Source organism: Centruroides sculpturatus, unplaced genomic scaffold (genome assembly GCF_000671375.1).
Source record: "Centruroides sculpturatus isolate CEXI.00-Female unplaced genomic scaffold, Cexi_2.0 scaffold162, whole genome shotgun sequence".
Taxonomy (NCBI): Eukaryota; Metazoa; Arthropoda; class Arachnida; order Scorpiones; family Buthidae; genus Centruroides; species Centruroides sculpturatus.
The window spans coordinates 63,047-87,340 of NW_019384555.1; the positions used below are offsets into that span (position 1 = coordinate 63,047).

The 24,294-nt window shown below is 34.4% G+C and overlaps 2 protein-coding genes across 5 annotated transcripts; both read left to right on the forward strand.

Annotated features, from left to right (window-relative positions):
- The first annotated feature begins 34 nt into the window (after positions 1-34).
- LOC111623810 lies at positions 35-24,294 on the forward strand. Of its 4 annotated transcripts, none has more exons than XM_023366516.1 (7): positions 35-93; positions 3,458-3,521; positions 3,633-4,988; positions 12,863-12,907; positions 20,539-20,803; positions 20,890-20,956; positions 21,025-24,294. In XM_023366516.1, the coding sequence occupies exon 3, from the start codon at positions 3,765-3,767 to the stop codon at positions 4,974-4,976; it is 1,212 nt and encodes a 403-aa protein (XP_023222284.1). In that variant the 5' UTR covers positions 35-93; positions 3,458-3,521; positions 3,633-3,764; the 3' UTR covers positions 4,977-4,988; positions 12,863-12,907; positions 20,539-20,803; positions 20,890-20,956; positions 21,025-24,294. The 4 variants fall into 4 exon arrangements, with proteins under 4 accessions (XP_023222284.1, XP_023222283.1, XP_023222285.1 ...); XM_023366515.1 differs by having other exon boundaries at positions 20,539-20,703; XM_023366514.1 differs by lacking the exon at positions 20,539-20,803 and having other exon boundaries at positions 36-93.
- On the forward strand, positions 5,247-6,530 carry LOC111623846. Its single transcript, XM_023366567.1, has 2 exons — positions 5,247-5,267; positions 5,379-6,530. Exon 2 carries the CDS (start codon positions 5,511-5,513, stop codon positions 6,528-6,530), a length of 1,020 nt encoding a protein of 339 aa, XP_023222335.1. The 5' UTR covers positions 5,247-5,267; positions 5,379-5,510.

Below are 24,294 nucleotides of genomic sequence, written 5' to 3' on the forward strand. Positions count from 1 at the left end.
TAATAATACGTAACGTGCAATAATTGTTGATATTCACGTTTGTATTGAATCCAGATAAATGTAAATATTACGTCTACAAAGCCATATAATAAGGTAAAGTGTACACAAAATTTGACAGATAAAGAGAATTATTTGTAAAATTAATTTAAAATTGCGTATTTAAATATAATTATCTAGCTTTCTATAAAAGATTTTGAATATACTGTATACAAGTCGACCCCCTTATAACACTGTTGATAATTCCGTTTTATACGAATTCCATGTTGTACGAGTCACTTAGATTTTACAAATACGTGTGCCGGGCTGTGAACGGCTCACGTATTTGTAAAATCTAAGTGACTCGTACAACATGGAATTCGTAAAAAACGGAATTATCAACAGTGTTATAGGGGAGTCGACCGTAATTCGTAAATTTTTCCGGTTTTTTCAGTAGCGTAGCGAGGGGGGTGCAAGGGGTAGTGTATCATGCACCGGGCGCCACTCGCAGAGAGGCGCCCAAATGGTCTCCAAGACAAACTGTGTGTTTCTGGAGGGGAGGGGAGGGGGAAGGGGCGCCAGTTATGTTCGCTACGCCACTGGGTCTTTTTAACTTGTAGTTATATGTAATCAAGCAGTGGAGAGTTTGTATGGGACCTGGGTAGAGCGGGCTCTTTTAACTATTCTTTTTTAGCAGGTAAAGTATAGAATGTTGTTTCTTTAATAATAAAAAAGCAGACTTAAAAATTTTACTTTCCGTTAGTACAAATAATTTTAATTTTATAGGAGTAGGAACCACTATTGGTCTCTAAGTTTTTTTTTGGACACTGAAAAAAATTCCCGGCTTTCCCTCTCCAAGATCCTGATTACAATATTTAAAATATCAATTAAATTAAAATTTGGACAGTTTTTTTCAACGAAATCAAGATCCAAAACATTCTAAATTTGAATTGGACAATAAGTCTTTATACTGCTTGTTTGTATTAGAGTATAGTCCTTTCGAATTACATGGCTAACTCCATAGGCCACATACGTCTTTGCCTCTTTTAAAGTTATGGACACTAAGAGGGCCTTTCTTCCCGTACACGTCGTGGATTCTGCCCGGCCCACGAAAGAAAGAGGCCGGGCGATGAAGATCGGGACTATGGGGCCCGACATATGCAGAGCAGATCTTCCACAAAAAATTTGTGGGAAGCTACTCTCCCAGATTCGATTCCGGGTCCCCCGGGGCTATAGACTGACGCCTTAACCGCCTCAATTTTTTAAATATTATGAAATAGAAAACTTAAATTTCCAAGAATTGCAAAGAAACTATAACTCAACTTAAAATTTTTTTTTTAATATTTTAACAACCTGTTTGGTTTATATAGTCTTCTGCGGGTTTACATGCTGTTCAATATTAGATTAGTGTATATATAATCAGGCACTCTCAAGAGAGGCCTGGGATACTCGACATTTTGAAGTTACCATCATATTAAAAAAACAATCCATAATTTTTTTATATAATAAAATTTGACAAAAGAGCTTTTTTCTTAATATACAAGAAATTCGACGGGATGAATAATTTATAATAAATATTTTAAAGACCTGTTTTAAAGCCCTGTTAACGCTTTAAGTAGTCTCTACCTTCCTAATTTTAATATCATTTGATAAAATATTTTATTATAGAAAAAGTTTCGATTTATATTTATTTTTTAAAGTATATTAATTTTATATTAATTAAAATAAATAAATAAATTCTAAACGTATTCAGAATTTAATAAGTGTCGCCATCTGGTGAGAGGATATTAAAATTTTGTCGATCTATCCATGTAGTGTAGTGGAACAGAACGAGAATCGCTAATGAATGTGAAAAGCGATGCAAAATTGTGTTACCGATAGCGTTAAATTAGTCATTTAGTGAATCATCGAATCCGTTTCGGAAACGTCTCCAATTAATCCATTCAATTTGCTCACTTCACATTTGTCGCTCGGGGTCATCGATTCGACGGCGATTCCCTGCTTACTTTATACAAATGAGTAATTTATTCATAGATAATTCACGATTGAATTTAAACGAATTAATAAAACAATCTACGAAATATTTATTTATGAAATAACTTGAATATCATTTTTTTTCAGACACGAAAACACATTGGAATTTAATTCCCTATCCACTTATCTATACTGGCTCTATCGACACGTATAATCCTTTACGATCAGGCTGACTTGACTTATTAAAAGGCAAGTATGAAGGTAACAAGCTTCTCCCTGGTACTTACAGTATGAAGCATCAAAAAAGAAAAGTTCAAATAATACGTAAGAATAAAGGAAAACTTGGTACTAATTACTACGTCAAAATACTCAACATGTTTGGAAGTACCGCTACTGTAGATAGGGTTCAGCAGAAAAAATACTCTACGGGAACAGTCGAATCTGCTGAATGCAGCCATTCGGAATCCTCAAATGCTGAACATGGTTTACAGTTCTATATGGGTATGCGACGTGGACTTATTCTTAAAGAAAGCTTTAAGTATGACATGCCGAAGACCGCATAGAAAGTCAAGAACACGGGCGATGGAACAAATGAGACTGTGGAGGAATGTACTTCTGAAACAGGTCATCAGATGTGATTCTAGGGTCTTCTCTTTTTCCTCTCGTCTTATAAGGCAAGGTCATGGAAAGAGAAAGAAGTAGACGGAAGCAAGCGTATACAATAAATAAACAATATTTATCATTAGGAATGTCTAACAAAAAGAAAAAGCATCTGGCATCGAGCAAAGAACAGAGAAAAGGGACATGGTTGACAACCACCGAAGTCTTTTAGATAGAAGGATGGATATTATATTCTACATCGTAATGAAAAAGGAAACCATTTTCCTTGGCGTATGTAGTCTAACAAACATCGGCTCAATTTTTATAGGAAAGACTATTGTAGCAATATTATAGAAACGTTTTCATGCTTTCGCAAGAAGAGCTTTAGCTTTGAGATGCACTCGGAACAAACCCGGTGACTATCTTTCTAGAAGACAAAATCTTAAAAAAGGACAATCTGAAATAGACTGCTCCAAAGAAAGTAATATACAATAAAACGAAAATAATTCACCCGTTTTCTTTTTAAATACAGTATAAAATTTGTAAGGCCGTATGGGCGAAGAGGTTAAGTCGCTCTGGGAAACCCGGAATCGAATCCGGGCGAACAACTTTCCGGGAATTTTTCCTGGGCGGTACTCCCCGAACGTATCGAACCCCATATTCCATACCATCCGTCCGTCCCATTACGGGCCCATCCGAACCCACGATGCGTCTGGAAAAAAGGCAGAAAGTGTTAAAAAAACAAACAATAAAATAATTTATAATTAGAAATTTTATATTAATAAATAAAAATTTAAAATAAAGTATAATGTTTATAATTATTAAAAGAATTCAAACGTTTTCGGTATTATGTAAAGAATTTTAATCTTTGACAATCTGGCAACCTTCGACGTATTTTTTCTTTTAGAAAATGGCGGCCGTTGTGGTTAGACGATAAGAAGCTCTCCCAACATTTTGTGTTTACTCAGAAGGTAAGTTCTAACATTTGTTATCTTCTTACGTAATTTATTATAAGATTCTCATTATTATTTTAAAATATTAGTTATATATACTTATTTAACTCTTATTTGGTTAAATTTCAGATGCGTATACTGTCATGGCGGCACTTCTTCGAAGTAGGCGATTATTGTGACGTTTAGTTTAAACCGGGTTGATGCGTGTTGCTGATGCTGTGAATTTGAATTCGCAAGGTTTGGATTGTTCAAGTTTTGAAAATGGATATTAAGAATTTAACGTCGAGGAATTTTTTCCGTTGTTTGGAATCAGATTATTCAGAGTTAAATATTAATGTTAAGATACCTTCTGATATAAAATTCGCGATTAAGATGGGTTTACAACCAGTCGATGCGAAGTGTGATAAATGCAATGGTGTTCGTAAAATTAGTTATAGAAAAGGCACTAATTCGGTTTATTTCCGATGTCATAAGTGTAATCTTAATAGTTCGGCATTCGATGGAACTTTCAAGGGTAAATTTGGTAAGGTATCATGGGGTACAATATTCGCTTTCATATGGCACCTCATTTGCATAGATAGTTCGTTGAAATCTTCGTGTTTGGCCGTTGCAGTAAGTTGTACTACTGGTGTTGATTGGGCTAATTTCATTAGGCATGCGATGATGGTTTCTCTTATTAATTTAACAAGTTTGAAAATTGGCGGCCCCGGAAAAACTGTTGAAATTGACGACACGGTTGTAAGTAAGCAGAAATGCAAAAAAGGGAGAAAGGTGAAAGAAACTAAGTGGGTGGTTGGTGGCATTTGTAGAGAAGACAAAAACTGTTTTTTGTGTTTTGTAAATGATCGCTCTGAAACCACTCTTAATTGGGTTGTTAGCAAGTTTGTTCAGACCGGATCTACAATATATACTGACAAATGGAAGGGATATAATCATATTGATGATTTAGAAGGAATACAAATAAAACATGAGACTGTAAAGCATGCCAAAAATTTTGTAAATCCGCTTAATGGTGTACATACGCAAAGTATTAAAAGGTTGTGGGGGCTTCTTAAGAACCAAAAAAATTTACCGACTCATTACACGGAGGAACTTTGTGATTCATATTTATATGCCTTTATGTATAAAAAGTTTCTTAAATGGGGTAGTTTGAAGCCGGGCGAACGTTTTGAAATATTTTGTCAACATTTAAGCAAAATTTATCCAGGAGCAGGCCGTGTGCCTGAATGGAAGGAACCAGAAACCGTTTCAGCAGTCCCGGGAGTGATACCGAAGCGTGCTAGTGGTGTCAAGAGACAAAAGGAGGAACCAGCAGTCCCGGAAGTGATACCGAAGCGTGCTAGTGGTGTCAAGAGACAAAAGGAGGAAAAGTGTTGTCGTAGTGTAAAGAAACAATTATTGATGAAAAAAGATAATACTGAAGTTTGCGAATGTAATACTTTGTCAAAACAGCATGCTAAAGTTGATGAATGACTGATACTAATGGTGAGTAATTTGTATAATAATTTGTTTAGATTTATATTTATCCATATGTTATTGTTATTGTATAAGTATTTCATGGGCATTTTAGTATAGTTAGTTGTTATTATATTAGTGTAAGTTATGTTAGTCTATCACACGATCCAGGCCAGTAGGGTTTTCACGTGATAATACAGTAGACCCCCCTATAACGCTTAGATACGTTCCACGCTAATCGAATTTTACGTTATAGGAATGATTAAATACATGATCCAATCGCAGCCACATTTTGTGTTTACTCAGAAGGTAAGTTCTAACATTTGTTATCTTCTTACGTAATTTATTATAAGATTCTCATTATTATTTTAAAATATTAGTTATATATACTTATTTAACTCTTATTTTGTTAAATTTCAGATGCGTATACTGTCATGGCGGCACTTCTTCGAAGTAGGCGATTATTGTGACGTTTAGTTTAAACCGGGTTGATGCGTGTTGCTGATGCTGTGAATTTGAATTCGCAAGGTTTGGATTGTTCAAGTTTTGAAAATGGATATTAAGAATTTAACGTCGAGGAATTTTTTCCGTTGTTTGGAATCAGATTATTCAGAGTTAAATATTAATGTTAAGATACCTTCTGATATAAAATTCGCGATTAAGATGGGTTTACAACCAGTCGATGCGAAGTGTGATAAATGCAATGGTGTTCGTAAAATTAGTTATAGAAAAGGCACTAATTCGGTTTATTTCCGATGTCATAAGTGTAATCTTAATAGTTCGGCATTCGATGGAACTTTCAAGGGTAAATTTGGTAAGGTATCATGGGGTACAATATTCGCTTTCATATGGCACCTCATTTGCATAGATAGTTCGTTGAAATCTTCGTGTTTGGCCGTTGCAGTAAGTTGTACTACTGGTGTTGATTGGGCTAATTTCATTAGGCATGCGATGATGGTTTCTCTTATTAATTTAACAAGTTTGAAAATTGGCGGCCCCGGAAAAACTGTTGAAATTGACGACACGGTTGTAAGTAAGCAGAAATGCAAAAAAGGGAGAAAGGTGAAAGAAACTAAGTGGGTGGTTGGTGGCATTTGTAGAGAAGACAAAAACTGTTTTTTGTGTTTTGTAAATGATCGCTCTGAAACCACTCTTAATTGGGTTGTTAGCAAGTTTGTTCAGACCGGATCTACAATATATACTGACAAATGGAAGGGATATAATCATATTGATGATTTAGAAGGAATACAAATAAAACATGAGACTGTAAAGCATGCCAAAAATTTTGTAAATCCGCTTAATGGTGTACATACGCAAAGTATTAAAAGGTTGTGGGGGCTTCTTAAGAACCAAAAAAATTTACCGACTCATTACACGGAGGAACTTTGTGATTCATATTTATATGCCTTTATGTATAAAAAGTTTCTTAAATGGGGTAGTTTGAAGCCGGGCGAACGTTTTGAAATATTTTGTCAACATTTAAGCAAAATTTATCCAGGAGCAGGCCGTGTGCCTGAATGGAAGGAACCAGAAACCGTTTCAGCAGTCNAAGTCTCTATTCTACAATATTAATTTTTTATTTAGAAGTTTGCTTTGTTGAGCAATAATAATAATGATATCATCAGAATGTATTTCGTTTAAAAACATTGACAAAAATTACAATAATTACAAGTCTCTATTCTACAATATTAATTTTTTATTTAGAAGTTTGCTTTGTTGAGCAATAATATTAATGACATCATCAGAATGTATTTTGTTTAAAAAATCCTTCTCCACTGACATTAACACGAAGGCTTCTAGATTTTCTTGCGAGATATTTATAAGTATCTTAGCCTGCTTTTAATTAATTTTAACATAGAAAAACTTTGTTCAGCGGACACTTGTGTTACAGACATAGATAGCAGATATTTGTATGCTTGACCAAGTATAGAATAAGCGCCACTTAACGTGTTATAACTGAATAATATATTATAAGAACAAATAGAGCAATTTTTGCAAGCAATGCAGTAAGAGGATAAAATCGCATCTTTATTAGTTTCTACTTGATCATCAGTAGAATGTTCATTTTCGTTTAATTTTATAAAAGTTTCATTGACATTTTCTTTTAAAATATTCCATGACGATTTAAAATGTTGCAATTCTGAAATAATATTGTGTTGAGTAGCTACTAGATTAAACTGTATTAAAATACTGCTTAATTTTTGAAATGCGTTTTCAGGAATATTTAGTGACAGTCCCATAAATTTTGGTCTAATGTGCTTTGAACTCGCTGTAAGATGACAGTCGAACTCTTTCCGGTTGCTCTCTTCCACTTTCCCTGATCTAGATCGAAGACGTGTAAATTTGGTCTGGGAATGCGACAATTAAATCGTCTTACACTTGTTCTTGTTTACGAAATAAATCACCGATTTATTAGCTTTAGCTCGACAACCAGTTTCCTATTGGAGAGGGGGTGAGGTCCCGGCCTCACACTACAAAATATATTATTTTTAATTAAATCGTTTGGAATATAGAGAAATTATTATTGAATAACGTTTTTTACTTACCTAAAATAAAGGAAATAATATAAGTGGCCATTAAATTTGTTATGACTACAATCATCGCTTTGGTGGCTAGGTACAAAACTAATAACTCGCATTTCTAGTTTAGCATTAAGATTCATAGGAGTGGTGAATAGTTTCTAGCAATGTAAACAAATGACCAATTTTCTCTGTTTTGAAGGTAGTTTTGATTATTTTTCTTCTAGGATGCTTTCTGTTTGGACTTCAGATACGGGTAGGGCCGGGTAAAATGATACAGGCCTACATATATACCTATATTATACACCTTACTTAACAAAAAAATATATGAATTTTTAAAAATTAAACTTAACCAAACGGTACATTATGTACATATTTAGAAAAAACGGCCCAAATTGTATACAGCCCATGTGGAATTTTCCACATTTTTCACATGGCCAGTCCACCCCTGGCAGAGATGTGTTCGGGCAAATAGACGTGCAACCGTTGACCAACCGACCACTCAGATAAATCAAGGAGCTACCAAAAGTGTCTCCTTAATGACAGTTCAGAGAATGTTGCTGCATAGGGCTTCCACAGCAAATGCCTGGTTAAAGCACCTATGCTAACTCCTGTTCATCAGCGATGAAGGCTAGAATTTGCACACCAGTATGGCAACCGGACATCCACTGAGTGGCAGCAGGTGGCTTATTCTGATGAATCATGTTTTATGCTCCATCAGACAGATGGGTGTTGGTGTATACAGCGTGAGGTGTCTGAAAGCAAACACCCTGCAGCAATTGCCGCAAGGGTCCAAGCTGGAGGAGGGAACATTATGGTCTGGGGAATGTTTTTGTGGCATTCTCCAAGTGCACTCATCATTGTGGAAGGCACAATGGATCAACAGAAGTATGCACCTGTCCATGCAGACCATATTTGTCCCTACATGCGGATTGTTTTTCCTCAGAATGATGGCATCTACCAGCAGGTCAATGCGGCGTCATACAGCTCGCAGTGTACGAGCATGGTTTGAAGAGCATGAGAATGAGTTTACTGTACTCCCCTGGCCACCAAACTCCCTGGACTTAAACCCAATCAAGAATCTGTGGGACCATCTCAATCAGGTTGTTTGTGTCATGGATCCTCAACCATGCATCCTAGCGTAGTTGGCCATGGGACTTAAGTCGGCATGCCTCCACATCACTGCGAGTACTTCCAGAATCTCATTGACTCTCTTCCTGCATGTCTGGCAGTGGTCTGTGCTGTGAAAGGTGGTTATTCTGGCTGTTGACAGGTGTGACTGGACTGTGTAATTAGTGTCTGTGTCTTTGCATTCTTTAAAAGATTTCAATTGAATTCTTTGCTGAAGGTGTTGATCTTTAAAGATCTGTTTGCAATATATACGTATATTATGTGTATTTATACTGTAGACATGGTTATTACTCCCATATAAATATGGTTACACTTCTCATGGTTTATATGGTTATACCCCATGTTTATATGTGTTTATAAACATGGGGTATAACCATAATTGAGAGGTATAATTGTACCTGGCTGTGTATCCCATTTGCCCCATGTTTATACAGTGATACCTCGACTTACGCTACCCCGACTTACGCGAACTAGGAGTTATGCAATTTTCAAATCTCGTTGATTCGTCTTTTGTTTGAGCGCCACGCACTCTTGATTACTCACTCCCCCACACTATTGTTCAGCTTACATGTTCGGACGTGTTGTCAAGAAATCACCATATAGAGTATCTCAAGTCGGAGACTTGAGAGACACTATATGGTGATTTCTTGTAACCATGAACGAATCAAATGACGAGATAAGATTAACGAGAACATTTATTAGCTTACATACATCCGACTTGGATTTTACACAAATTGCGAAATTATACCCCGACTTATGCGGTTATGCTCGGTCCCACCTATCGCGTAAGTTTGGGGTATTACTGTATGTGTATATAAACATGGGGCAAATGGGATACACAGCCAGGTACAATTATACCTCTGAATGAGATGGTTGGACCTTATTGGAGCTGTAGATCATATCCATAGGAGGAGCAAAAAAAGTGAAGGGAACCGTACCTCTACACGGTGCCAGTGCTGGGTTATTTTGTGCCCTAGTCAAAGTTTACGAGTGCGCTTCTTATTTCACAAGTTAAATTTTATTGATAATATACAAAATAATATACAATATGTAATCCTCCTAAAAACAGAGCCTTTTTTTTTTCTTTTTTAATTAATTTGAAAATATGCTGTAATAATTCATTTACGAAAAAAGATTATAAAATACCAAAATTTAATATTTTAAAATGTTAGCATTTTAAAATATTTATCTTAACTGAATTTTAAATAGCAGTAAGTTCAAAACATTTAACTAAGGAATAAAAAAGAACCAAGAGTTAAATTGTAAAATAGCGTGATGTGTGAGGGATAAGGATTGATACTTAAATCATATACCAGTATTTAATTTAATATTTTAATGAAGTATGAATAAAGCATAGCTTGAAATTTTATGCCCCTTTGTGGTTTGCACTTTAGGCAGTTGCCTAATTTGCCTAAATGGTAGCTCTGGCTGTGTGATCCATTGTAAGATAGCCCCTCTGAAATTACTTTATATGGAATTTTGGAGACCCTCAAAAATGGGATAAATTTAAAAGTGAAAATTTTCAAATCTACTATTCAAAACTGTGTGTTTTTATCGTCAGGACTAGGTGCATAGATAGATACTGGGCATTTCTACATCATCATTATTTGGAATCTTCTACAGGCCGATATGCATTTTGGGCATAAGCCCTCATCTGTCGGCATGACTTCTGGGATTTCTTATAGGTGGTGTTACATGTATACATTCTGTTTAAAACCACTTATTGACAAGACTATGTCTTGTTTATAAAATCGTACTGCCCGATGTTCTTACCAGCATAGAGGTATGAGGTATGAGTACTGTACATGTTGGGAATTGATATTTGGCACAGAGTATTAGGTGCCCAAATCATTTGCGCATAAAAAGTCCAGACTTGTAGTTAGTTGGGGGACCGAGAATAGTCAAAATAAATACAAAATGACGACCTTCTTCTATAAACAGGCAAAACAGCCACCTCACCCCACCGAAGTCAGGTGGGGGAGAGTACCACCTGCAGTCATTCTAAACACGTAGTTTCTTCTATGTTAAATAAAATTTGTAATCTAATTTTGTAAATTTGGGAGTGCTTCAAATATGATATTAAAACGATTTTATGTCATTACAAGTGGGTTTTTTTTAACATTATCTAGTATAGTAAAATCGTAGGACCGATAAAAATTTGATGTTATATTAGGATTGTTGTTACATTCGATGACATTATAATCGGGTTAAACTGTATATTGTTTGCACAAAATAAAAAAAATATTTCAGACGATACAATAGCCACAATTTTTTTTTTTCAAAAACAGGAACTTTTCGTTATGCATCAACAAAAATTCAACCCAGGCCAACACGCAACAGAGAGAAATTTCAAAATTAGATAGGTTAATTTCATCGAAGATACATCGTGGATGATCTTGTGGTCATGGTCGGCGAAGTTTGAACGATCGTGCCCAAAAGCAGCTATATCAAAGAAGATAGGAGAATGAGACCTGCCTTGAGCATCAGTGATTCCATCTCCGAGACATGGTCTTGTCCCAAATATGGTTTTGCCATTTTACTTGTTTACAATTAAAATTGTTTTACTGTTAAAATACCATTATAGTTTAAAATATATTTACAATTAAAAGTACTATTACATTTAAAGTTTCTTGATTTAACATTGAACATCTTCTGGCACATACTCTTGACATCCATGTTAACGAGGTTCTGTTTATGATTGTAAATAAGTGATTTTAAATGGAATGTATATGTGTCAACACCACCTATAAGAAATCCTGGAAGTCATGCCGACAGATGAGGGGCTTATGCCCGAAATGTGTATCGGCCTATAGAAGATCATGAATAAAGATGATGTAGAAATGCCCAGTGTCTATCTATGCAACTAGTTGTGACAATAAAAACACAAAAAAAGAAGAATACACAGTTTCAGATTACACAACTATATTCAAAACTATGCTAAAAATGGTCTGTTTTTGAAATTACTAGAGAGGACTAAAAGCTCAAAATGTGAAAAATTCATTGCACTGAGTGCTTCTGCAATGTAGTTGGAATAGTGCTGTGTTCCATTAATTAAGCCTGTTGCATGCTTGCCTGGTCAGACATTCTAATGATATCATATTTATCAGCAAAGAATAAAGAAATATTTAATGTTCAACAAATAATTTAAAAATAAAGACATAGTCTGCCTAAAAGGGACCACCATTTATTTTATTTGTGTTCCAGACTAGATGACAAATGAAAGTTCTACATGTATCGTCACCAGGGGGCAGCTTTTTTAAAAATCTACATTTTCCAGCACTCATTTCTAGTAGATAAAAGCTGTAACACCCCCAAGAAGGTATGGATGGAAGCAAGAAAGATGTCTGTATGTCACCAGTTCCTTTTGTAGAAATTCTTTGTAAATTTAATTGGATATATTTTTTGTGTTTTAAAAGGACTTTTTAGCTTTTGGTGACCACTAGCCTAAAAAGTAAGGTCAGTCGCCAAAGAAAGTGTGTAGTCTGGAACATGAAGAAAATAAATGGTGGTCACTATTGGGCAGACTTTATCTTCATTTTTAAAAATATAATAGCCATCAGAAGAGAATTGACAAATTAATTAATTAATTAAAAATAAATGTTTTCAACTACTTGCAGTAACCATTATTACACAGCTTAGCCAAAATGATCTTTGTACCAATAAAATTGATCAACAAACTACATTCGTCCCCAAAATTAATGCAATGCACACAAATGTACATGCAGAAACAAATGACCTGCTATTGCAATGGTTAGCTAAATGGTCATCTAAATGCCTTTTCTGAGGAATTCCTAATAATCTACTGATATATCAGGAATACTTCCCCCTTGTTAACAGTTCTAGCAGATGATTGTCAGAAACAATTTTGCTGTATATGTAGCATATTATGTTTTGTAGCACAGGTGTGTTGTTATTTTATCTCTGTTTGCATGACACTTGGAAAATAGGATGGCACTTTGTTGATTTACATAAGTTTCAGTACTCAGTTTTGTAATGTTTGCTCTATATAGGTTTGTGTTATGTTGTTTAAATTTTGGACACCAATTTTCACTTGACATTCTAGAAGTAGATAATTTGAATATGTAACCCCAATGATGGCTACTGACAGTAGTTGAAAACATATATTTTTACATCATTGTTGGACTTTAAAGCTTTGTTCTTATTTGCATTTTGCATCCACTTGTGTGTACATTTGATATAGTCATGCTAATGAATAATAACAATTTTAATAATAATTTTTAAAATATTATTCAGGTTGCATTTAGTCATGGAGGTAAATTAGGATCTGGATCTGGAAAGGCAAGTTTTGTTTTGATGTTATAAACATTTAATTCATGTTTTTATATACTTTATATATTTGTTTTAATAACAATAACTCAGAAAAAATTAATGACTATATTAAATTTTCAATAAAAGAAATTTTATTTTTCATAATTATGAATTTATTTTTATCTCTGCTCTGTATATTTTAAATTAAAGAATGCAATTAAAAACAAAAATTGTTTTTATCCATAACTACATAAAATCATTCTATATTACTATATGCACTTGAATAGACTGCTATGGGTCTATTTATAAAAATCTGTTTGGCATATGGATTTATTAAGACTGTGTGACTACTTGAATCTGTGGGTTTATTTTTTAGAAGTATGATTGGGATGTGGGTATATTCAAGCCTTTGGAATAATTTAAACCTGTGGGTCTAATTGAGTGCATATTGTAACCATCATAATTCTATTTTTTATTACATTTGAATGAATTTTAAATAATTATTAAACTCATAAATTAATCATTGAAATATTATCCAACTTCACCACCAGTGTTCTTCTCCAATGCAGAGGACTTTGCAAGCGTTTTCAAACCTAATGTGGTTCTTTTTCAGGTGCTATGGAATTCCCTATATGAATTTGAATTTCCAGTCTAGAATTAACCGTTGCTTTGGAAAATCTTTCTGGAACATTGTCACTTGTGACCGATAATGTCATTTTAGACTTGCGCATTATCCGTATGTTGTTACTTTAGAGTTTTATTGAGGAAGGCTTCCCATGCTGTTGATATCTTCATTTCTTGTTTGAAGTTAATGCAGTGCTTATTCCTGAGGGTGTTTAGGCCAATGTTTATGGCTTCTAGCCATCTGAGGTGTTCTGTGCGGAACGAGGTGTGAATAATTCTGGCTAGAGGGAATAGCAGCTCTATTTCTGGGTCGGAGGAGTATACCGCTAAGGCGGTGTTGTTTCTATGATGTAGAGTGTCCGCTTTGTGTTCCTTGATCCTAGTTACTAAGTTGTGTTTAGTGGACCTGATGTAGATTACTTCGCTGTTGTCTCTATGATCGATGATGGGCATGGAGTATACTCCTGGAAGTCTGTTGCTATCTGGAGCATGTTTTCTGTTCTTAAGCCAATCGAATATTGTGGTGCACCTCCTAAATGCCAAGTGGACATTCTTTTTCTTGGCTATCTGGTTGTATATGACCTTAAGTGCTGGGTTGTATGTGATTGGTATGTAGTTAACCAGGGAATCATTGGAATGAGAGGAGGTGTTGGATTGTTGTTGGAGTACCTTGTTGTTTATCTTGCATAAGATGATGTGACACCTGCAACATCATGTGACCCACCACAGTATAAGATGGCAGGGTTCAACACCCTAATCAAAAGAGCATATTCACATTCCTCGTCAGAATCTCAAAAGAAACTCGATATCACCGTATTTGGAATTTAAAACATTCTATCCTCTATATCACAACGGATTATATCCTTGCAAAGCTAATAAGATCTTAACAAACTTATGAGAAAAACATTGTCTTGCTATACTTTGGAAATAAAATTAACAATCACTATTGAAAGCCTAAGTCGGTTACTAAATGATCAGTTAGAGATTAATAAAAGTAAAAAGTATTTCTGTAGATGATGATTAAAGTATTCAGCTAGAATGCAAGAATCTGTGAAGAAACATCAAGAAATATGCTTTACTAATGAATCTTGTTAATAATTGGAAATTTAATGAAAATTTTATTTGTCCTTAACAAAAGAAAGTATACTGGAAGCTGGCCTGAGTATGATTATACTAAAAAAGTGTGGAACCATTTTAAAATAAAAAATCTAGGTGAATGGCATGATTTGTATTTAAAATTGTATGTTTTGTTACTATCTGATGTATTTGAGAATTTTAGAGATTTATGTTTGTATAAAAGTTATGGATTAGATTGTGTTTGGTATTATACTACACCAACATTAGCTTGGGATTGTATGTTAAAATATATAGGAGTTCATTTAGAATTATTAACAAATTATGGGATGTACATGTTTTTTGAGAAAGGAATAAGAGGTGGGATATCTCAGTGTTCTAGAGGGGATGAAAATTGCCAACTGATATATCTTGATGCTAATAATCTTTATGGATGGGCTTTAAGTCAAAAATTACCACAAAGAAACTTTAAATGGATGGATTCTGATGAGTTAGAAAGTATCAGTGACACCCTGACTTCTGATAATCATACTGATTATGCATTTGAAGTTTATTTAGAACTGCATAATAAATTTAATGATCTTCCACTAGCTCCTGAAAATCGCTTTGCTAGAACTTAGTTCATCTGGTGGAAAGACTGAAAAGTTACTCTGTCATTTCTATGATAAAAATAATTATATAGTACATTATAAAATATTAAAACTCAAGAGCTTAGGAATAAAAATAAAAGTCCGCAGAGGTATAAAATTTACACAATCAGATTTCATAGCACCATATATTAAGTTTAATACTGAGCAAAAGACAAATGGTAAAAAATAATTTTGAAAAAGATTTCTGGAAATTAATGTCAAATTTAGTGTTTGGAAAATCTATGCAATCTGTGAGAGAACAACAAAACAGAATTATCCAGTGATGAAGAAAAGGTTCAGAAAGCAATAAGCAAACCAAATTTCAAGTCGAGCAATATTTAGTGAACATTTAGTAGCTATTCATAACTATAAAACTAAAGTGTTATTCAATAAACCGATTTATATTGGATTTATCAAAACTATTGATGTCTGACTTCCAATATAACATAATTAAGGAAGATTTTAAAGAAAATGTTAAATTGTTATATTCAGACACCAACAGTATGATTTATGAAATAAAAAATTTTGATTTCTTGAAATTCATGTATCAAATAAATCTATATTATTCTTCATCTGATTATTCTGCTCACCATCTTCTTCATAGCGATAAAAATAAGAAAGTAATTGGAAAATTTAAAGATGAGTCGAATGGGGAAAAATGTTAGAATTTATTGGATTGAGATTTAAATGTATTATTGGGTCGTATATTCAGTAAATAAAAAGTTAAAAGGAATCAAGAATGCTGTGTTAAAGAAAGAAATAGGTTTTGAAGATTATAAGACTTGTTTGCTCAATCAAATTGAGTAAACAGGCAGTAATTAGAAGCCATAAACATGATATTTATACTGAAGAATTAAATAAGAAATCTTTAAGCTGGAAGAATGATAAATGATGGTTGATTCTTAACTCAACAGATACGTTGGCGTATAGTCACATACTAGCTGTGTGGAGCTCTGGAAGTGGGTCGAGAATACGTGCACACAAAAAGTTTTTTTTTAATTTTGTAAAAAAAAAAATTAATAATAATAATCATAATAATTTAACGGTAAAAAGAAACCGTCAAATAAGAAATAAAAAGGAAAAACAAAAAATGAATATTTCATGTCTATAAAAGACATGTCTGTAGAAATTTCCAAGAAAGATGAACTTCACAAGTTAAAACAGTAGATGAACGTAAGTCCTAAGATTGAACATCTTTGATAGGGATCGAATTGTCAGTCGGTCAGGGTTCTGATCTTGTCATGTTTCATAATGAGTGAAAAACCAATCAGAAAGGGGAAGTAAGTCGACATTGACCTATCGGAATGTTTGGTCTTGGACCCAAAAGAAACTTATAAAACTGTGCAAAAAAAGGATGTGGCACTCTCGGTTCTCTGTTCTTGGTTCGTAGTCCTCCCATCTTGGATGTGTGTGATTCCGTAGAAGTAGGAAAGAATTTTTGAATATCGTGAAAACAAACCTCCTTTGGAGCGTTGCCCTGTGCCACTCAAGTCTCTAGGACCAGAATCACCTGAAGTTGTGTCGAGCGCCCCGTGACCTATGATTGCTTCGTTGTCTCCGCAGAAAGGAAGGAAAAGAAAACGTGAACATTCGGACTTAATCCTTGCTTTCTGTGCATTGTTCAAGGAAATTTTGTAAGAAATTCTTATTTTTATTAAACAGTGTAATGATGAGGAACCTATCTCTGAGAGTTTTTTCCACTCCCATATGATAGTCATGACTGCATGACGATCCTGACTAATGCTATCAATCAGCAAACCTCACAGCAGCATAGCTATACACATGGACATATTTTAACATTAGTTTAGCACATGGATATGTCTTTACATTAGAAACTGCTTAAAGTCCTATGGACTTTTTATTGGTTTGTTTCTGTAAATAATGATTTCCTTCATTAGATATTAGGGGCAGTCAAATGAAAACGAGACAGGTGGGAAAAAAGTAAGTAAACTGTTTATTATTTCAAAAGTAATTGCCATAACTGTTGATATATTTATCCCACTGTGAGACAAGACAATCAATGCCTTCATAGAAAAATGTTTGTGGTTGCTACAGAACCATGATTGTACCCAGGTGTGCACCTTTTTGTCCAAAGCAAATTGACAGCCACGAATGTCTTTCTTCGGAGCTCCAAAAATATGGAAATCACATGGGAGAAATCGGGACTGTATGGCGGATGTGTATGGACTATGCTGCAGAAGTTCCCAGCAAAACTTCTGTAGCGTAGTCAAAACAACCTTGGTAACATGTGGGTGGGCATTATCCTGCAACAGAATAATGCTGTCTGTCAACATTCCTGGGTGTTTGGATTTGATGGCACGCTTCAATTTTTGCAAAGTTTCTATGTACCGCTGTGCATTAATTGTGGCACCATGTTCCAGAAAGTCAACAAGCAGCGGACCTCCATAGTAATGTTGGACGCACACACGACTCGCCAACCTCACTTCGAGCACATCTAACAGACAAATGGCACAGTGGTGAATGTTCAATCTGTTCCTTCCTGATTCCCAATAGAGGACACTTCTATATACACACCTACCTGCATTACCAACTTCCATGCCACACTTGTTATATAGTCTGCCTCATTTTCATTTGACTGCCCCTGATACTTTTACATAATTATGCCCTGCTTACCTTGTTTTTATAATCATTGGAAATAGAAATTCTCTTATATTTTTTATCTAATTCTTCTTCATCTACATCAAATTCATTCATTAATTCAACACATTCATGCAGTTTAAGTGTTTTACTATCTTTTAAAGTTAAAGACAATGATATTCCTGGAATACTAACTTTTGCTTCTTTTGGTGGTACTTTTTCAAGTCCAAGTAGCTTTGCTGTGTTCTCATTGCATTTCTTCGCTAATGCATTATGTTTATCACGTTCTTTTTGATACGCCTCTTTCAATTTGTTAATAATATCTTTATATTTTTTATTCTTTTGTATCGAGTTACTCAACATTATGCCTTTACAATCTGATTCACACATTTTAGAAAATAAAATAACAAACAGTGAATGAAATTGATGTTTTTGTTTATCCAAAGCATCTAAACCAGTGTTTTTCAACCTTCTTGAATATGCGACCCCTTTACAAGTTAAAAAATTCTGGCGACCCCCAGGGCCATATTAAAACTATATCAGTGATTTTAAAAACTATGTATTTAATTTTCTTTCTGTTGAGACCTAAATATTAATTGAAAAACTAATTGTACTGTAAAATAAACAGATACAGCCTTCTCACTGAAATTGTAGTTTTCTTTATTGTAGTGTAGGACCTACAAACACTTGTCTTTTTCTTTTACCCGTGACCCCCCCGCGTAAGGCTTTGCGACCCCCCCGGGGGTCGCGACCCACAGGTTGAAAAACACTGATCTAAACCATCTGTTTTATCAATTAATTCATTCATAAAACCAATATATTGTTTAGCCGTTTTAGCAGTGAACTTATTATTACCAAATGCTGAAATATTATCAAAATTGATTTTAGATAAATCTTGAACATTTTTAAAAGTGTTGTGAAATGCTTTTAATGTTGTTATTCTTTAGTTTTGTTCAGATTTTGTATGTTTTAGGGAGAAAAAAACTAGATTTTACTACTTTACTACAGAGCTTTTATTGAGCACTTGTCTTACTGTACGTTTCTATATTCAACAGTTGACTCAATGGTGAGAGAATGACATTTCTAAATGGAACATTGATTCTCCATTGAGACTAGTGACGCTGTTTCACTGTTGAGCTCAATGGTCTCAACAACTTGAAAGACCGTTGAGTATTCAACAAACTAACATGGCGGTTTCCATGAAAAAGTAAATTCCTCTTATAGAAATCCATTCGCTACTGTGTATGCTGTAATAGTAGACAGATTAATGAACGATCTGTATATGATAAAACATGATTGCACGATTATGTTGGATAATTTGGTCAATATTGAAATATTAAGATTTTTTTCATTTGTTCAAAATTGATTACGACCGATATTTGGCCCTCTAAGTCTTTCTAATGATATAAATATTAAGAAAGTAATTAAAATTATTAAAGAAAGACCCAGTAAACAAGAAAATGATACAGATATGGGTTCATTTGAATAAAAGGATTTATTCGAATAATGGTTAAGCGAGTTACTTTAATTATTTAGCAAAACAGTCACAATCGCCACCTTCTTGTTACTTAAGTCAGCCATCTTGAAAAGCAACCTCTCAACGAAAGTGTTTCTTTTTTTTGCGAAATGTGACGTCAGATCATTCATCAGAGGGACTTAACGGAAAATTCACTGTTGAGTCAACTGTTGAATATAGAAACGTACTGTTATTCTTGTATACACAAAGAAAGGGAAGGTTTAGCCACAAAAAATGGAGGGTTCTATTTTTATACCTGAAACCAGAGCACCATCTGTGGGAAATACCCACAACACAAAAACCAGATAAAAAATATCAAAATTACATAGATTGCAATAGTAACAACAACAACAACAATAATAACAATTATTATTATCCTCCCTTTTTTTTTCTTAACAGTTTGCCATTTAATATATAAATATTTTGGTTGTTTTCCTTTCCTTTCTATTTACTGATTGCTAGTTACCTTTCTGTTTACTTTTCTAATTTCCAGTCCTTTTACTTTTCTAGTTTCTTTACAAATTACCTTTCTGTTTTCTTGATTCCTTTCCAATTCCTTTTCTGGTTACTTGTTTCCTTTTACTTTTTAAAAATATATAAATGGATTTGGTAAAACTTCTCAAGTATTTAAGGCAATGGGATTTTGAAAACAAAAGTAAAAAAGAATTTGCTAAAACATATAAAGTCAGTGTAAGAACAATCAACAATTACATTAAAAAGCATAACATTCATTATGAAAAACACATGTTTGGTGTTAATATTCCAAGAGATAAACATGGAAGATATTAAGCAGCCAAGAGCATTGTAAAACCCTTCTGGCATTGTAAAACCCTAACAGGGTTCCAAAATGCTTCACATCATAAACAAAGGCATGACAAAATAAGTCCTTTAGATGCTAAGAAAACACAAATCAATAAGAACTTTAATTTGGTATTTTTGAAACTGTGCCAGTAATTTTTAGTAATTCAAACACAAATTAATTATTGTATTTATTCAGACACTTGGCAAATTCATCATTAAATTACATATCAGAATAAGAATTCCAAACCTGAAACGGCAGTAATCATCAGAAGATGCATAAGGGCCAACAAAACAACAATTACAGAGAAAAACTGCAATCAACTGAATAAAATTTAATGATGAGATTTGCCAAGTGTCTGAATAAATACAATAATTGATTTGTGTTTGAATTACTAAGAACTTTAATAATAACCTTTCAGATTTTGAGAACCCAAAGATAGATTTAAACTTGTTAAGTGGCATCAATGCTCAGGACCTGAATGATCAACAAATTCCGAAGGGTTGTCAAGACCCGAAACGGTTGTCAAGACCCGAAACGGTTGTCAAAGCCATTAAAACAACAAAGTCTAACTTATCCAGAAAAGGTCAGGCAAATTGAGGCGGTTTTAAAAATGTAGATATTTGCTCAAAGAACTATTGATATGAAGAGATAATAAAATATAAATAAAAAAGTTTTTATTGAAGGTTAGAATTATTACACACCATTAGCTAGTGGTGTGTAATTATTCTTTTACAGCAGTTTTAAAACAGTTACTCATTTTTTTTTGTAGGTGATGAGTAGTCTAGAAGAAGCCCCAGTTGAAAGAAACAAAAAAGAATCAATCAGGTGATGGCAAAGTAAGTTCAGCACTCCTGTAATTTTTATTACTTTCGCTGGCATAATTATGATCTTTTGTTCTTTCTAGTTTGCACCAGTATAGATATTTAATCCAAATGCAAAAACTTTCGAGCAACTCGTGAGAATGAAAGCCTTTGTAGATCATACAGATGCCATCAGATGCATTGTAAGTGAACTGAACTGCAAATCTGTAGTAGTGCCTTTCCGATTTGGCAAGTCTGTCAATATGGAATCAGCACGGACGTTTTTGGAGATAGAGGTGAACAAAGAAGGAGAAAATGAAGGAGAACCAATACGAGATGTGACACGGCCAGCAAATAGCATCAATGAACTCAAAGGATCAAATCACAAGAACTATGACTTATTTTGTGTGCCCGAACCCGAATGTAAAGTCTTTAAGAATGAAGGCTTTGTCTTTGAGCATTTTGGATGCTATCCTGTCATCAAGTTGGATCTTGACGTACTGTACAGGGAATAGAATCCTACAGCGATGCAATTGACCATTGTCTGTACATCTTCCGTGAGGCTTATTTGCAATATGCGTATTTGCAGAGGAGCAGAAATTTAGACAAACAGGATGCAGATGGAAATATAAGTGCTCAAAGGGCCTGCAAGAAATGGTTGAGGCCTACTGGGAGGGTGACATTTCCACCAAGAAGTTCAAAGTTAAAACGGGCTTGGAATACTTGACCCGGTACTTGCATTTGCATTTCAGGTGTAAAGTAGTTCTGCTAGTTGATGACTTTGATGTTGTTATGAGAAGTGCAAAGTTCTTTGTAGAAACCAAGAAGGGAACTGCAGTGCAGGACTTTTCAGATTTGGTTATAGACATGCCTGCTTTTCATCTGAAAGCAGTAGATAATGCAGAACATGTGGCATATATTCTGCTTACTGGAAATAAAATAATATCAGGTCTGGGTGCTTCCTCCCGCTTGGCTGGAGTGGCAAAGTACATGTTTCTAGACAGTGATGAGTTTGTTGGATTCTATGGAGCAACTGAAGATGATGTTGGCTGTCTTGTTTGTAATTTGAAATCCAACAAGTTGCTCCTTGTATTTCCAAGACAAGGAGGAAAAGGAGATCATGCATGGGATCAAGAAACACTATAATAATTACTACAGCAACAAGGGAATTGCAGTATATTCCCTGTGGAGTGTGGTTCATTATCTGCAGAATGGAAAAGCACAGTCACTAGACAACACCTCAAGTGATAACCTATATTTGAACCACTACTCAGATATCCATCCATTGCTGCAAAAATTCTGCAGAAGAAACAGTTGAAGTTGAAACCATCAAGACTGTTCTGTATGAGATTTGCAAATACTGGAGAAAAATGTCTCCTGGTGCAAGCCCCTCTGTTGATTTAGTTCTTAGTTATCTCAGGGAATTAGGATATCTTTCAATTGTACAAGACTTGGACAAACAAGACGGTAAGTGCACACTGAAAGTAGCAAACAAAGAAATGAGAGGAGAATTGTTGAAATTATTAGAAAATCCTGCTGTGGTTATTGCAGGTTTTGATTTCACTAAAATGAACCAGGTTGTCAATGTGATGTATGAAATCATAACAACAGGAGCATCTGATGATAAATTTGTAGAAAATTAAAAGAAGTGGCATAAAATCTTGAGAGAACTTTTTTAAAGGATTTGAGAAATTCAAGAAAGTTGATATAAATGAGTCCATGGTAATGTCTGTGCTGACAATTGCCCTCAGTCAAGTTCAACAGTTAGAGTGCATTACCTCTGATCATCTTATAAAAGGTAAGTATGGAAATTGCATCACATCAAGTAGACTGACGCTCCTCCACACCAAACCAGTCCAAGGATAGAACTCTGTGCCGAGTATGTCCAAGACACTTTGTGCACTTCCAGGGGACGCCATTGACTGACCAAGTCCTTATTCTTATGTAATAGCTAAAAAAATTTATAACTCTGAAGAGTAACCGCTTATCCTGTATGAATTTATACCCTTTAAATAAAAACAAGTACCTTATTACCTATATATATATATATCTTGACCTGAACGAATGGTGGGTCCTGGACTCACAGTCGCAACCTCAATCTCCTTCCAGAACGGAAGTAGATGCCAATTCCCTCCATGCTACTTTAACCTTTGCCCAAACATGACAACAAAACCAAAGTACCCCAGCAACCCTTATCCTTCCAGTTGGACACACATGTCCACCCCAACCAGACCAAAATCAATTTAAACTATTAATATCAACAACAAAGGAACACTTTTTCCCCACATGCCTCCCAGACCCCTCTGTTTCCATCCCTACCTTTCCAACGATATCCCAGACCACCTAACTCCCTACAAGGTCGCCACCGTACTCCTTGTCTGAGGCCCAAATTTTTTACAACATTAACCTTACCATCTTCTCATATACCCAGTGTAAAATATATATATATCCTGCTTGTTTAAAAATTTTATATTCTTATATTAAAATATATCCCACATAGAGGATATAGATGTATTAGTTATTATTATTATCCCTTAATAAATATAAAATTATTACTTACTACTGTATATTTTTATTTCTAATTGCAAATCACTATGGGTACAGACACAACACTTTTTCCAACAGACAGAGAGAGAGTACTGTTGATTTGTTGATTAAACTTAAGGCACGCGCTTAGTATATAAATAAAAAATTGTGCTTTATGACTAACTTTATTTGCAGTGTTATTATTTAGTCATCATGTTTTATTTTGATGTAAAATAATCCTAATGTCGTCTAATCTCTAACAAGAGAGAGAGTAACTCTTTTTATCTAACCAAGAACCAAAATTGAACTTGCACGTTTGAGAACAAGCATGATTTTAGAAAGGCTGGAGTGATGTGAGAATCTGAACTTTGACAAAAAGTTTGTCGTCAATGAAGTCATACTTGCATAATTGTTGTCCTCAGCTACCTGAGAAAATCTCCACTTACACTTTCCCGATGACAAAAAGATACATTCCTGTGATCTTCTGACCTTTTTGGCCATTGATATCCAACGGATACATCAATGTTGTTGGGGGAGTCATAACCTGTTCCTTCAGGTGGAGAGTCAGTACAACCATTCTCTAAAATTTTTATAGTGTTACTGCATGATTTTGACTGGATATTTCGCCCTTGGACATTTCCTACTAAAGCCTTTAAGATGAACTATTACCTTTTCCTAATGATTCTACACGAGACTGACTGGAACATCCATTACATAAGGTATTTATTGCCACATGAACTTTATGTAAACTCTCTCTCTTTCGCAATCACTCTGTTAAATAAATAACATTATGATATGTATTTTGCAATCTTTTTTTTTGAAATTATTAAACGGTTATTTGTTATTAA